The 12,926-nt window shown below is 39.5% G+C and overlaps 1 protein-coding gene across 1 annotated transcript in view; it reads right to left on the bottom strand.

Annotated features, from left to right (window-relative positions):
- Window positions 1–1,289: 1,289 nt before the first annotated feature.
- ZYG11A (zyg-11 family member A, cell cycle regulator) overlaps window positions 1,290–12,926 on the bottom strand; it is a 32,481-nt gene continuing 20,844 nt past the window's right edge. Inside the window, exons 7-12 of the mRNA XM_029947936.1 lie at window positions 11,029–11,190; window positions 10,909–10,953; window positions 8,018–8,212; window positions 5,796–5,857; window positions 5,107–5,204; window positions 1,290–1,550 (exon numbers count right to left, since the gene is read on the bottom strand). Coding sequence (XP_029803796.1) covers window positions 1,387–1,550; window positions 5,107–5,204; window positions 5,796–5,857; window positions 8,018–8,212; window positions 10,909–10,953; window positions 11,029–11,190 — 726 coding nt within the window. The 3' untranslated portion in view covers window positions 1,290–1,386. The remainder of the gene's footprint in view (window positions 1,551–5,106; window positions 5,205–5,795; window positions 5,858–8,017; window positions 8,213–10,908; window positions 10,954–11,028; window positions 11,191–12,926) is intronic.

The following is a 12,926-nucleotide window of genomic DNA, read 5'->3' on the forward strand; positions in this document are numbered from 1 at the left end:
CAGAACTGTGGAAGCAAACGGATTACAAATTCCCCTTATCCAGTGGGACACTAGTGAACAAGAATTTGAAATATGATTTAGAGTAAGGATAAGCCTCACTTGATTCCAAAAGATGATATACTGAACTACAGTTAAGAGTCGGGCCAGCTCGGGGTGCTGAGCAACCAGCTCCTGATATGGGCTCAGGTCATGATCTCATGGTTCGTAGGTTCAAGCCCTACATCAGGCTCTGCCATGGACAGCGAGGAATCTGCTTGGGATTCTCTCTCCCTCTCTCAAAAAAATAAAAAAATAAGCTTGAAAAAAAAAAGTGGCCAACTAAAGCACAAACATCTAGTATGAAAATATGCCACTAATCAAAAAGGAATATACTTTCATTCTTTGGAAAACTTAAACAGATGAATGGCAAAACACATTTCCTTGGTTGTCAACAATAAGGAAGGAATTCATACTCTGTTCTGCAGAGGAAGTTTGCAAAGGACACAAACATTAGTCTCTGATAGTTTATACTGCCTCAGCTGGTTCTCAAAAGCCCACTATATTTCTTGTCTTCATGCTAGTTAAGAGCCCTCTTGAAATCTGTAGCGAAGTCTTTTTTCTGGCCCTTCCTCTCAGTTTTGGTCACAATCCCACTTAAATCAAAACCTTGAGGGATCAAGAATTACAATGCCCACATAATTACCATCTAAACCTCTACTCACAGTCATCATGTCCCACTATTTTCCACCAGTGCAGCCACTTACACGGAATGTTATGTTCAGTCTGTGTAAAGTTGGAGCAAAAAAGGCCAAAGGCAGAATATCCAAAATTGTAAAAAATAAATTTTTTCTTCCCTCTACCTTGCAAGTGGAAGGTACTTTGGTATTTATTAAAAAAAAAATTCCCCCTTTTTACTCCCTTCTATCCAAACAACACATTTATAGGCATGTATTTTCCAAAGCTTTTTCGTGTATTTCCTTTCTATTAGCCTCACTAGGAATAACAACTCAGGATAGTTTTTCACACATGAAATTTAACCGAGGTCTCCCTGCAGGTCTTTTGATTCCCCTTCCTTTCCCAAACTCCCAGAGTTCAGAAACTGGCCAGGGCTCAGGAAAGGTAACTGGCAGAGCTGTTCCAATACAAGCTTACAGGCCTCCCCACAGAGTCCGAGGCTTGAGTTCTCAAAGCTGTTGAAGGGGTGGTCCCAGAATGATCCCAAACTGATTTGGGATTATGGCTATCATTCAAATCCAACCTTTTTGTAGCCTATAGAAAATCAACAACAAAAGACCAATGAGGCAGCCAACTCAGAAACTCCAATGACAACTTGTTTCAATACTGAACAGCATGTGACAAGGCAGAAGGGCTGACACCAAGGAACAGACCCCAGGGCTGAGCAGGCATTCAACACAGAGAGGGTCTCTGATAGTTCATGAAATGCATTCTGAAGTCATCCAGAATGGAGGCTGCAATCTTCTGTGCTTGGGGATCTGCCTCACCGTGTTCCTGGATGTCGCACAAAAGCTGTAATCCTTCTTCTTCGACTAACATTCTGCAGTATTTGCTGGCTAAAAGAAAATCAGACAAAGAAAACTGATGGACAGATTGTCATTTTAAATATTCCCAAGTCACCACGTTGATCTTTTTGAAGAAAGGGTACCAAGGTTTAAGTCCTTTGAAGTAGGAATTCACAGATAAAGTTAGTTCAAAAGAAGTATGTCAAAGGGCGCCTGGGTGGCTCAGTCAGTTAAGCATCTGACTTCAGCTCAGGTCATGATCTCACAGTTCGTATGTTTGAGCCCCATGTCGGGCTCTGTGCTGACAGGTGGGAGCCTGCAGCCTGCTTCGGATTCTGTGTCTCCCTCTCTCTCTGCCCCTCTCCCGCTCCCGCTCTATCTCTCTCTCAAAAATAAACATTAAAAAAAAATTAAAAGAAAAAAAGAAATCATCACATCTTAAATAATACTTGGATTGTGTAATGCAATTAGAAATTATTATTTTAGTATATTTCCAGACAACTCTATGCCTCAAAAATCTCTAATCCTAGCTAAAAAGATAAGAACTTCTTTTATTATAAATATACTACACATTTCAAGTTTAGGCATTATGCTGAGCTACACAGCCTGATAACACTAGATGCAGGATAAAATATAACAAAAAAAAAACCCTTGAGCTAAGAAGTTAACATGAAAATTGGTTCAATCCCAGGAAAACCTCTAGAGCACCTGACAGAAGCAAATACAAAGCTGTTGAAGGAATGTGTCCACAGTGCAGTCTAAAAGGATTCTCTTACTCAGTCCAAAAGCCAATTAGATACAGAGAGAAACAATTGATCTGAAAAGATGTGCAGTTACCAAGAACACAGCATAAAGGAACAAAGACATGGAAATTATTTTTTTTAAAGGACAGGATAAGATAAAGTGAGAGAAGGTACAAGTACTTCTGATAGACACCCCATAAGAAAAGTAGAGGGGAGGAGTAATATCTTTAAACAGCTGACAATTTTCATTGATTTTGGAAAGTCTGACTATGACCTGAAATCCAAAGGCTGTGTAACAAAAGGCTGATGAAACACAACAAAGTCAAGACAATACACTGTGGAAAAAATATTTGCAAGAGTTCCTTCAAATTAAAAAGACCAACAAACAGTAGGCAAACGGTGAATAAAGAATATCAATGGAAAATTCAAAGAAACAAAAATGAGTCTTCAATAAAAGATGGTTAACTTCACTTAAATGTTAAGTGAGACCATCACTTTCACTTTAAATTGGCAAAGATCAAAAAGTTCAATTAAACATGGTTTTGTAAGAATGACAAGTTCTCATACATTGCTGACAGGAATAAAAACTGATTGTCAACTAACTAGAAAACTGTTTAGCAATGCCTATCAAAACCACAATGCCCCTAATATTTTGACTCAGCAATTCTAAATATTCTGTAGATTAACTGACACACCTGCAAAATGATACATTTAACAAATGCTGTGTCCTATGCGTGAACTAAGACTATGCTATGTACAAATGCTAATACTGTGAGCCTACCAACGTTTTAAATGCTTAATGAATTTTAACCCACTGAATTCTTTTTTGTCAAATTTTTTTTTATTTTGAGAGACAGGGACAGAGTGTGAGTAGGGGAGGGGCAGAAAGAAAGGGAGTCACAGAATCCAAAGCAGGCTCCAAGCTCTGAGCTGTTAGCACAGAGCCCCATGCAGGGCTCAGACTCATGGACATGACCTGAGCTGAAGTTGGACGCTCAACCAACTGAGCCACCCAGGTGCCCCAACCTCCTTAATTCTCATAGTTCTACGAAGTAAATATTTTCATCCCCATTTTATAGATAAGGAGACTGGGGCACAGTGAGGTCAGGGAACTTGCTCAAGTTCCCAGTGTTAGGAACTGGCGGAGACTGGGAACAGAGAGCACCGACTGGGTAGTGAGTCTGGTTCTAGCATCTGTCCTCCTAATTACCTACATGTGCATCTTCAGTTCATAGATAGAGTTAGGGATACACAATGTGTTTATGTCATTACTCATTGTACATTAATCCATATTCATGTATATAAATATGTTAATATTCAGTACACTAGTGCTTGTAATAGAAAAAATAGAAACAATGTTCATTTAAAGTAGACTGGTTAAATATTTTATTATATCTATATAGTGAAGAAATACTGAGCAGTCTAATTAATAGTGGTAATCTGGAGCTCTGCCAGTTGCTAGCTATTTTAACTCTAGCAAATTACTTAAGTCCTCTGTGCCTTGTTTTCTCATCTGTAAATGATGAAGAATAGTAATACTGTTACCACCTTCTCGTTGTGAAGATTGAGTGAACTCATAAAGAGCTTGCAATACTGCCGGGCACAGAGAAAGCACTCAACTAAATTCTAGTTGCTATAAACCAAAGAGCTATTCTGAGAGATTTGCCTGTGCTGTTCATATGCCAACATCAGTCACAATACTTATTTATAATTTAAAGAGAAGCATTAGGGCAAGCTCCTAAAAATCATTTTTCTTGGGCAGTTCTTTATTGTTTATTCTGCCAAGTTAACTTTAGAATAATTTTCAGATCCCTCTTCTCACTCATTCACTTGAACTGCAGCATATCCGTAAGTTGAAAAGATGTGACATCTCTCTCTTAAAGTCTTTCCATCTAGGAATACAGAATGTCTCATAATTACTTCAGGTTTCTCAATTATTTCTCAATTTTCTGTATATAGTTCTCGTTATTTGTTAAATGATTTGGGGAATTTTATACTTTTGTTAATCCTTTAATTCTAAAAGCTATTTCTTGAATTTTTTAGTATAAAATTATAGTCTGTGTTTAAAGCAAAAATTTTTACAATAATCCTTAGCAAAGAATGTTAGGTCCCCAATTCTCCAAACAGCCAAACATGTAAAAACACTTAACCTGGCTGGGAAATAACCCCTGGCCCTCCAGCCTCCCTGAGGCCATTGGAGAGAAGCAGATGGATGTATTACTCTAGGAAGAGTATTCATGTTAAACTGTTGAGTGGAAAGAGCAAGCTATAGGAGAGCATGCACACAGAATGAGCCCATTTTGTTTAAAAATATCCATACTTATATTAGTATATACTACAGTACATGTATAGAGAAGTATTTGGAAGGATAGTTACAGTTATCAAATTATTAATAGCACCTACCTGTGGGGAATAGGAGTGGGAGCCAATTTTCACTTTCCATACTGCTTGACATCCACCCCCAAATATATTATAATTCTGTAGCATTTTAAAAAAATTTTTAACGTTTTACTAATTTTTTGAGAGACAGAGAGGGACAGGGTGATCAGGGGAGGGTCAGAGAGTGAGAGGGAGACACAGAATCCAAAGTAGGCTCAGGCTCTGAGCTGTCAGCATAGAGCCTGACGCGAGGTTCAAACCCACGAACCATGAGATCATGACCTGAGCTGAAGTCAGACGCTTAACTGACTGAGCCACCCAGGCGCCCCTCTGTAGCATTTTTTATACTAATAAAAACATTTTTCAATTTCTTTTTTAAAACAGGTAAATTTAGTACACAGGCGAACAAATTTTCAAAATCCCATCTTGAACTTAACCTTTATACAGAGAAATAGCTGGAAAGCTAGTATGTTTTGAATACATACGGTTTTTACTGCAGACATGATACATTGCCCATAGTGCCCAAAGCTGAACTGCTGGTTGAGAGAAGTTGCGAAGAAGTGGGAAAAATGCCTTGAAGGATCTAAAAAGTCAAAGAAGTTCATTTAGAACTCAGGCTAGTGTCCGTGATATAATAATTAAGTTCTCCCCACAGGATCATTTCCTCATTGAGGCAGATCTATTTGTTGAGCACATATCAGAAGCTAACATTTAAGAAATTGCATTCTACATAGTAGCAGAATATTTACTATTGAAGCTTGAAAAGATGTGAGCTCTTTGTGTGCAATCTTTCATTTATGCATGTGAGAGGGTTTTCTTTTTTTTTTTTTAATATTTTTACATTGTAGTACTTGTTTTGCTTGTTGGTGGTGTTTGCTTATTTAATACATTCCGTCAAGGACAGAAATTAATAAAAAAAAAAGAAATTGCATTCTAAGACACTCATTCCGTATGTCATTTCATTCTCAACCTTGCACACAATAAGCCTCATTTCACAGATGAGTAAAACTGAGTCTCAGATACCTTCTAAAAGTGATTTTCCCCAAATCACAAGGAGATAGGATTTGAACATAAGGCTATGTGACCATACTTTAACACTGTACCATAGGATCTACACAGTAAGTACAATGAGGACAAGCTTTAAGAAAAACACTGCTCCACATCATGAGATTACCTGTAGGTCACCAACGCTGTCATCTTACAACTTGAACTTGGCCAATTCTGGATGGTTTCATACTATACAAAAAAAAAAACCAGGATTCTAGTATTGTATCCCATTATTTTTAAAAGGTCAATAGGCTGTTTCATGTCATTTATAATTATGTATATATGAAAAAACAAATCCTCAAAATACGGGAATGGTCACCCAAATTAAAGTATACCTAGCTGTCAAAGTAGCAAGTAGATAACCATTATGTATGTAGAACAGGGCAAAGTCATGTGGAAAACAGTACAATAAAAGGGGGCTTCAGTTTACAAAGTTGCAGGAGTTGGCATGCATCCATTCCTTTCCTAAATCTCATGACCAGAAACAGTAGAAATGGTTTAAAATAAAAGAAGGCAACCATACAAGAACCAAGCAGAAGGAAAAATAGTAACTGATTTAATACATCTAGCACTGGAGAATGTTAATGAACCACTTTGAACAGAACCCTCAAAGAGACTTAAAAATTTGGCACACCAAGTACTTCAGGAAGTGAGTTGAGAGGTGGGATTAAAAACAGGAGGAGTGACTGAAAGTACCAAAGAATCAAGATTCCCAGGTCTTCTTTCCACATCTAACAAAAATTTCTGGACTGGGCAACCTTGTGAACAATTAAGGGTTGGAGTACCATGTTAAAATCATGGATGAAATGAAAATCTAAATGATAAATGCTAAAGTCCCGTGCCCTCAACTCTCTTCCTCTAAAGGGGTTTCAGACCATTGGAACCAAGCTTTTCCCTTTCATTCAGGAGAACAGAAGATTTTTATTGAGGAAAATTCCAACAGTTCAGGACAGAAGATCTAATGATAACGACAGTGACTAATACAGATCACTGGAGCCTGCTTTGGATTCTGTGTCTCCCTCTCTCTCTGACCCTCCCCTGCTCACGCTGTCTCTGTCTCTCAAAAATAAATAAAAAACATTTAAAAAAATCTGAAGAGAAAATATTCCAAAACTAAAATTCTATACCCAGCCATGTGACTAACTAAATGTGAAGGTAAATTAATGGCCTTTTCAAACAGGAGAGGTCTGATTGATTGATTGATTTTTGAGAGAGAGAGAGAAAGAATGGGGGTGGGAGGTTGGGAGGGGAGAGGGAAAGAGAATCTTCAGCAGAATCCAAGCCCAGCACAGAGCCTGCAGCCCAGCGTGGAGTCCAACACCCAGTGCAGAGCCTGACGTGGGGCTCAATCTCATGACTCTGAGATCATGTAAAGTCTGAAATTTTCTATTTCATGCATTTCTTCTTAGAAAGCTACTAGATAAGATCCGGCAGAATGAGGAAGTACACCAAAAAACCAGGAAGGCCTGCGATCTAGGAAACAGGGAGTCCAGCCCCAGAGAGGCCAGGAGAACCCCCAGGATGACGGTGAAGGAACACCTGGGACAAGAGCAGTACAGCAGATACACAAAGAGGCAGACCAGCTGCGAGAAAAACAAGGAAGTTCTGGAAAAAAGTCTCAACAAGCTGAAGGAGAAGGAATACATTTGAATATACTGAAAGGATATATATACTTGGGAGTATAGGAAAGGGTGCGCATAGGGAAAATGAGAAAAAGAATCTTCTTTTTCCAGAGTGGAAAATGAATGAACAGATAATGCCTAAAATTGCACAGTGAAGGGGAAGCAACAGATGTTATTTAGATATGGAGATAAATATCAAAAGAAATAGCTTGGAAAAAAGCTGAAAGTGGAAGAGAGAACTGGTAAAACTATATTCAACTGTTTGCATGTGCAACTTTTAGAAACGAAAAATATCAGGAGGAACGTAGCAAAGTATTAACAGAGGTTAGGGCCAGATGGTAGAGTAAGAGTGACTTAGAGTGTTTTTCTTATACTTTTTCATGTTTACCATTTTCTACAATTAATACATATTTCTAAAATTCTTGGGGCGCCTGGGTGGCTCAGTCAGTTGAGCGTCCGACTGAGGTTCAGGTCATGATCTCACAGTCTGTGAGTTTGAGCCTTGTGTTAGGCTGTGTGCTGACAGCTCAGAGCCTGACGCCAGCTTCACAATCTGTGTCTCCTTCTCTCTCTGCCCCTCCCCTGCTCACACTCTGTGTGTGTCTCTCTCTCTGAAAAATAAACATTAAAAAATAATAAAATAAAATTCTTATAAACTAGAAAAGTCAGTTTCATGCAAGAAGAGGTTACAACAGAGTGTGTAAAGAGGAATGAATGGTACTTGTACCAAGTCCCGGAGAAGAGCACTTCTCTGTAGGTCATGGGACATCCAGAGCTGTTTGTCAGATGTCAGGTGGGCTATGATGCCTGCAGCAAAATAGCTGACTTCTATCTCTTTGCTATGGAGCAAGCTGCTAGTGTGTTTCACCACATCTTCAGTCACCAGCTTAGAAGAGAGTTCTCGAACTTCAGCTATGTTATTCTACAGATAAAACGGAGCCGAAAGTATCAGGGATAGGAAAGGAACAGAGAACCAAACAACGGTTCCTTTCCGTTTCCTACTGCTTAGCTTAGATACAGTGAGAATACTTCGCCCCATCCTCCTCCCTCTCAATTTAGCCTAATACCCACAATCCCACCCCTTGATGATGAGGATATTGGCAATGACAAATCACTGAATGAGCACTTACTAAGTGCCAGGCACTGTACTAGACAGACAAAAAGGTCCTTTTTCAGCCTTACCTCATTTAATCTTTAATATAGTTTTACAAAGAAATAAGTCACTCAGCAAGATTCAACTTGTCAGTCAGAACTTGTTAGGTTTACACTGCTAGGAATGGGTTGAACTCGAATAAAATCCAGGCCTGACTCAAATACTTAAGATTGCTCAGGACCTACGATCTGTTACATTGCCTTGAAATTTAACAGCAATGATGAAAGGCAGGTAGTATTTTATTTTATGTATTTAGTTTTCTATGCTGTTTAACAAACTACCACAAGCTTGGTGGCTTAAAACAACACACATTTTTCTCTCCCTCAGTTTCTGTGGGCCAGGAGTTCACACATGGTTTAGCCAGCTCTTCTGCTCAGAGGTCTCAAAAAGCCACAACCAAAGTGCTGGCTAGGCTGCATTCTCATCTGGGGGTCCGCTGGACGGAAACCTACTTCCAAGCTTACGGAATGCTGACAACATTCATTAAGATTGAGGGATGCATCTTCTTGCTGGAGGCCACCCTTAGTTCCCAGAGGCTGCCCACAGTTACTTCCCATGGGGGCTTCTTTCTCCAACCACTCCTTTCTTGGCAGCTTGCTTTTTGATATACATGGAAGACGAGTCTCTCTAGCAAGTCTACTACCAAGAGGGATTAACACAATAGTCCCCCTAAATCTGAGTGGGATATGTTCTAAGACCCTCAATGGATATGCCTGAAACCACAGCCATTACCAAATCCTATATATGCTGTTTTTTTCTATGCATACATACCTATGATAAAGTTTAATGTATAAATTAGGCACAATAGGAGATTAACAATAATAAAATAATTATAACTACATATATGACATATATAACTATATATATGATATATACATATATATATATAAACAATCTCTCAGCAGAGAGAGAGCATGATCAGGGGAGGGGCAAAAAGAGAGGGAAAGAGAAAATCCCAAACACACTCCATGCTATCAGCAGAGAGCCCAACCCAGGGCTCCAACTCACAAATCATGAGATCATGACCTGAGCAGAGATCAAGAGTAGGGCGCTTAACCGACTAAGCCACCCAGGTGCCCTTCATAATTACATTACATACATAATTACAATATATTATTATAGGGCGCACCTGGGTGGCTCAGTTGGTTAAGTGTCTGACTCTTGGTTTTGGCTCAGGTCATGATCTCACGGTTTGTGAGTTCAAGCCCCACACTGGGCTTTGGGCTGATGGTGCAGAGCCTGCTTGGGATTCTGTCCCTCACCCCTCACCTGCTTGTGCTCTCTCTCACTCTCTAAAAAGAAAAAAGTTACATGAATGAATGTGGTTTCTCTCTCAAAGTGTAAAGAATCCCAAGCAGGTTCTGTACTGTCAGTACAGAGCCTGATGTGGGGCTCAAATTCACAAACTGTAAGATCATGATCTGAACTGAAATCAAGAGCCAGGTGCTTAACCGACTGAGCCACCCAGGTGCCCTTTCTCAAATATCTTATTTCACTGTAATCACTCTTCTGCTTGTGAGGAGATGATAAAATGCCTATATGCATTTTATCCTATAAAAAGGTGGATGATGTAGGCATGTGACATAGCATTAGGCTACTACTGACCTTTGGCCCATTCCTCAGGAGGATCACCTGCTTCTTCTAGATTATAACTGAAACTATGGATAAGGGGGAGGGGTCTGCTGTATCTACACTGCAACAAAATCATAGGACTGATATCCTATCATCTCTGCTATATTCTATTGGTTAGAAGCAAGTCACAGTTCCTGCACACATTTGACATTAGAGAATAGGACATAAACGGAGGCTTAGGAAGCACTTGCACAGTGGGACTTGCCTTCTAGTGCTACCCTGAAACTGCCAAGTAAAACAAGTCCATGGAGAAAGTGGTGCCTGGCTGGCTCAGTCAGTAGTAGAGCATACAACTTGTGATCTCCGGGTCATGAGTTCAAGCCCCACATTGAGAAAAGACCTCCCTGAGGGGACATGGCGGGGGGGGGGGGGGGGGGGGGGGGGGGGGGGGGGGGGGGGGGGGGGGGAGGAGAAGAAGCGGCCATCACTTACAGAGATACAAGGCCCAACTAACAACCTGTACCAACTGTCACAATGAGACTTAGGCCATCTTAGCACATCTAGCCTTAGTTGAGTCACCAGATGACTACAGTAACATGAATAACTCCACTGGAATTACTGAGACCAGAAGAACTGTACAGCTAAGCTGAGTTCAAACTGCTGACTCACAGATTGAAAAGTTAATAAAATGGCTGTTGTTTTAAGCTGTAGTTTGTCCACAGCAATAGAGGACTGATGTGGTATCACTTTATAGGGAATCATGTGAACATTAAATGAGTTCATACACAGAAATTGCCTACAAAAGTGCCTAGCATATAGTAGGTGCTACATAAGTATTAGTTTTCTTATTTATTTTTTAGTATTCAGAATTAAGTGAAAACAATTCACCTTACCCAAAGACCAAGCACTTTGCTTTGTATTGCTGACTCTGAAAAAGTCTGTCAAAAGAATATATAGGTTATTTTACCATGAAAAGAAGAACTTTACATATAAACCTAATTCTGTCTTCCCACCTCCAAGACTTGGATGAAGATCAACAATCCTTGATTTTCTATAAAGTGATTGCAGGCAGCTGGAGACTCATCTGTAAGATTCCAAAGTGCTTTCAAAGTAAACAAGAGGGTGACGTCATCTAAATTTTCAGTAGTCTTTTGTTTTACTATTGCTAGAAGTTCCTAAAAACCAAAGAGACAAAGAGTTAGATGCCCCAGTGACTGACTCAATTACAATATAAGAAAAGCAATAGTCGTTCTACCACTTAATAGCTCTGTGATCCATTCTTTCTCTATATGAGTTTTACCTAATTCCAAAGGTTTTCATGAAGATTAAATGAAAAAGAATTAAACTTTAATGAACACTTAATCTAGCTCTTAGTCCTTGTTAATAAGACTCATAATCAAGTACATATTAGCTATTCCATTATTCATTTATTGAGAATGTTTAGTCAACAGCTCCTTGAAATCAAGCACTTATTCAGGGAAGAGACACAGAGTTTTTTAAAAAACTGTTGTTTTTCTCAACCAAATAAAGGAATTTTAAATTTTGGTAAATGTTGTAAAGGAAACACATAAAAGCCTAAGAATTTATTTTAGAAATGTTTGGGCAAGGAAGCGTCCATGCAAAGGTAGTATGTACACTGAAACAAATGAAACCAGGAAAGAAAGAGGGATAACAAGTTAAGCAAGGCATGGAGACACAAAGGGGCAGAAGTATGCTAGGCAGAGAAAAAGTCAGTATGGCTAGAGGTTAACACCAGTACTACAACCATATGTCGTACTAGATTAAAGAAATCATTGGCTCACTTTAACAGAGGATTCAAAACTCCATTTCATATCAAAATATTTTGGGACACAAGTTAAGCTAGTATTCTCGTTTTCCTGCAAGTGTATTAGACTGTTGTGAGAGAGGGGAAAGAGAGCTGTTTTCACTTAACCACCTGATGAAAACATACATAAAATATAATATGGCACTGAGCAAATCAGAGTAAGTTTGTTTTCAGGAAGAATGAGACCACCTCAAAAATTTTACCCGATCAGGAGGGAATGTATCCAAAGAGTTTACACAAAAATAAAGCTGTGAGAGCCAAGAGGGAAGTGTAAGAGTGACATACAGCACTGGCGGCAATCATCTAGACAACCAATGGGATGAATGGCATCAGGGCAAGGGAGGGAGCAGGGGAAGGGAGGCTGAGCCTGACAATAGTAATGACTGTGGCCAGGCCCATGGTTAGATGCTTTATATATTTTTACCTTAATGACATTCAAAATAACTGCAAAATATTACTCCTATGACAGATGCCTATTTTTCTGATGATGCCAGTTTTCAGATGAAGAATCTGAGGCACAGAGAAGATAAATAAATTAACTAAGGTCTTATGGCTAGTGGCTGAACATGGCTTGTTTTCACCTAAAGCCTGAATTTTTGGTAATATTATCTCAATTGTTTCTCCGAGAACTACAGGGTGGCTCTTGCCTCCGTGTTACTTCAGTACTCACTATCTTGCTCTATACTGTATCTCTGTCTATTCCTATTAACCATTCCCAGCAATTCCATCACATTATCTTGATAAAACTGCTGCATCAGACACCCTACTTTATGCCCTTGAATACTGAGACAGACTCCTGAGTCTCACCTTCAGTATCTGCCAGCACACCTGGAGAGGGCATTCGACTGTGTCTGGGATTTCTCCCGGATTTCTCAATGAATCTGCTCCCAAGACCACTGTTCTTTCATCATTCTCTCTCCTCTGACTTTAATCCCATCTTTTTGTACCTCTCATTTGATCACCTCATCTAGTTTTTCATGAACTCTTGCTGTTCTTCCTGACAATCTACCAGCCTCCCTGCACTCCGCTCTCCCTTCTGCTCTAGTCGAAAGCCAACGTCTTTACTCCTGCTCGGTATTCAAGTCC

The sequence above is a fragment of the Suricata suricatta genome, chromosome 8 (genome assembly GCF_006229205.1).
Source record: "Suricata suricatta isolate VVHF042 chromosome 8, meerkat_22Aug2017_6uvM2_HiC, whole genome shotgun sequence".
Taxonomy (NCBI): Eukaryota; Metazoa; Chordata; class Mammalia; order Carnivora; family Herpestidae; genus Suricata; species Suricata suricatta.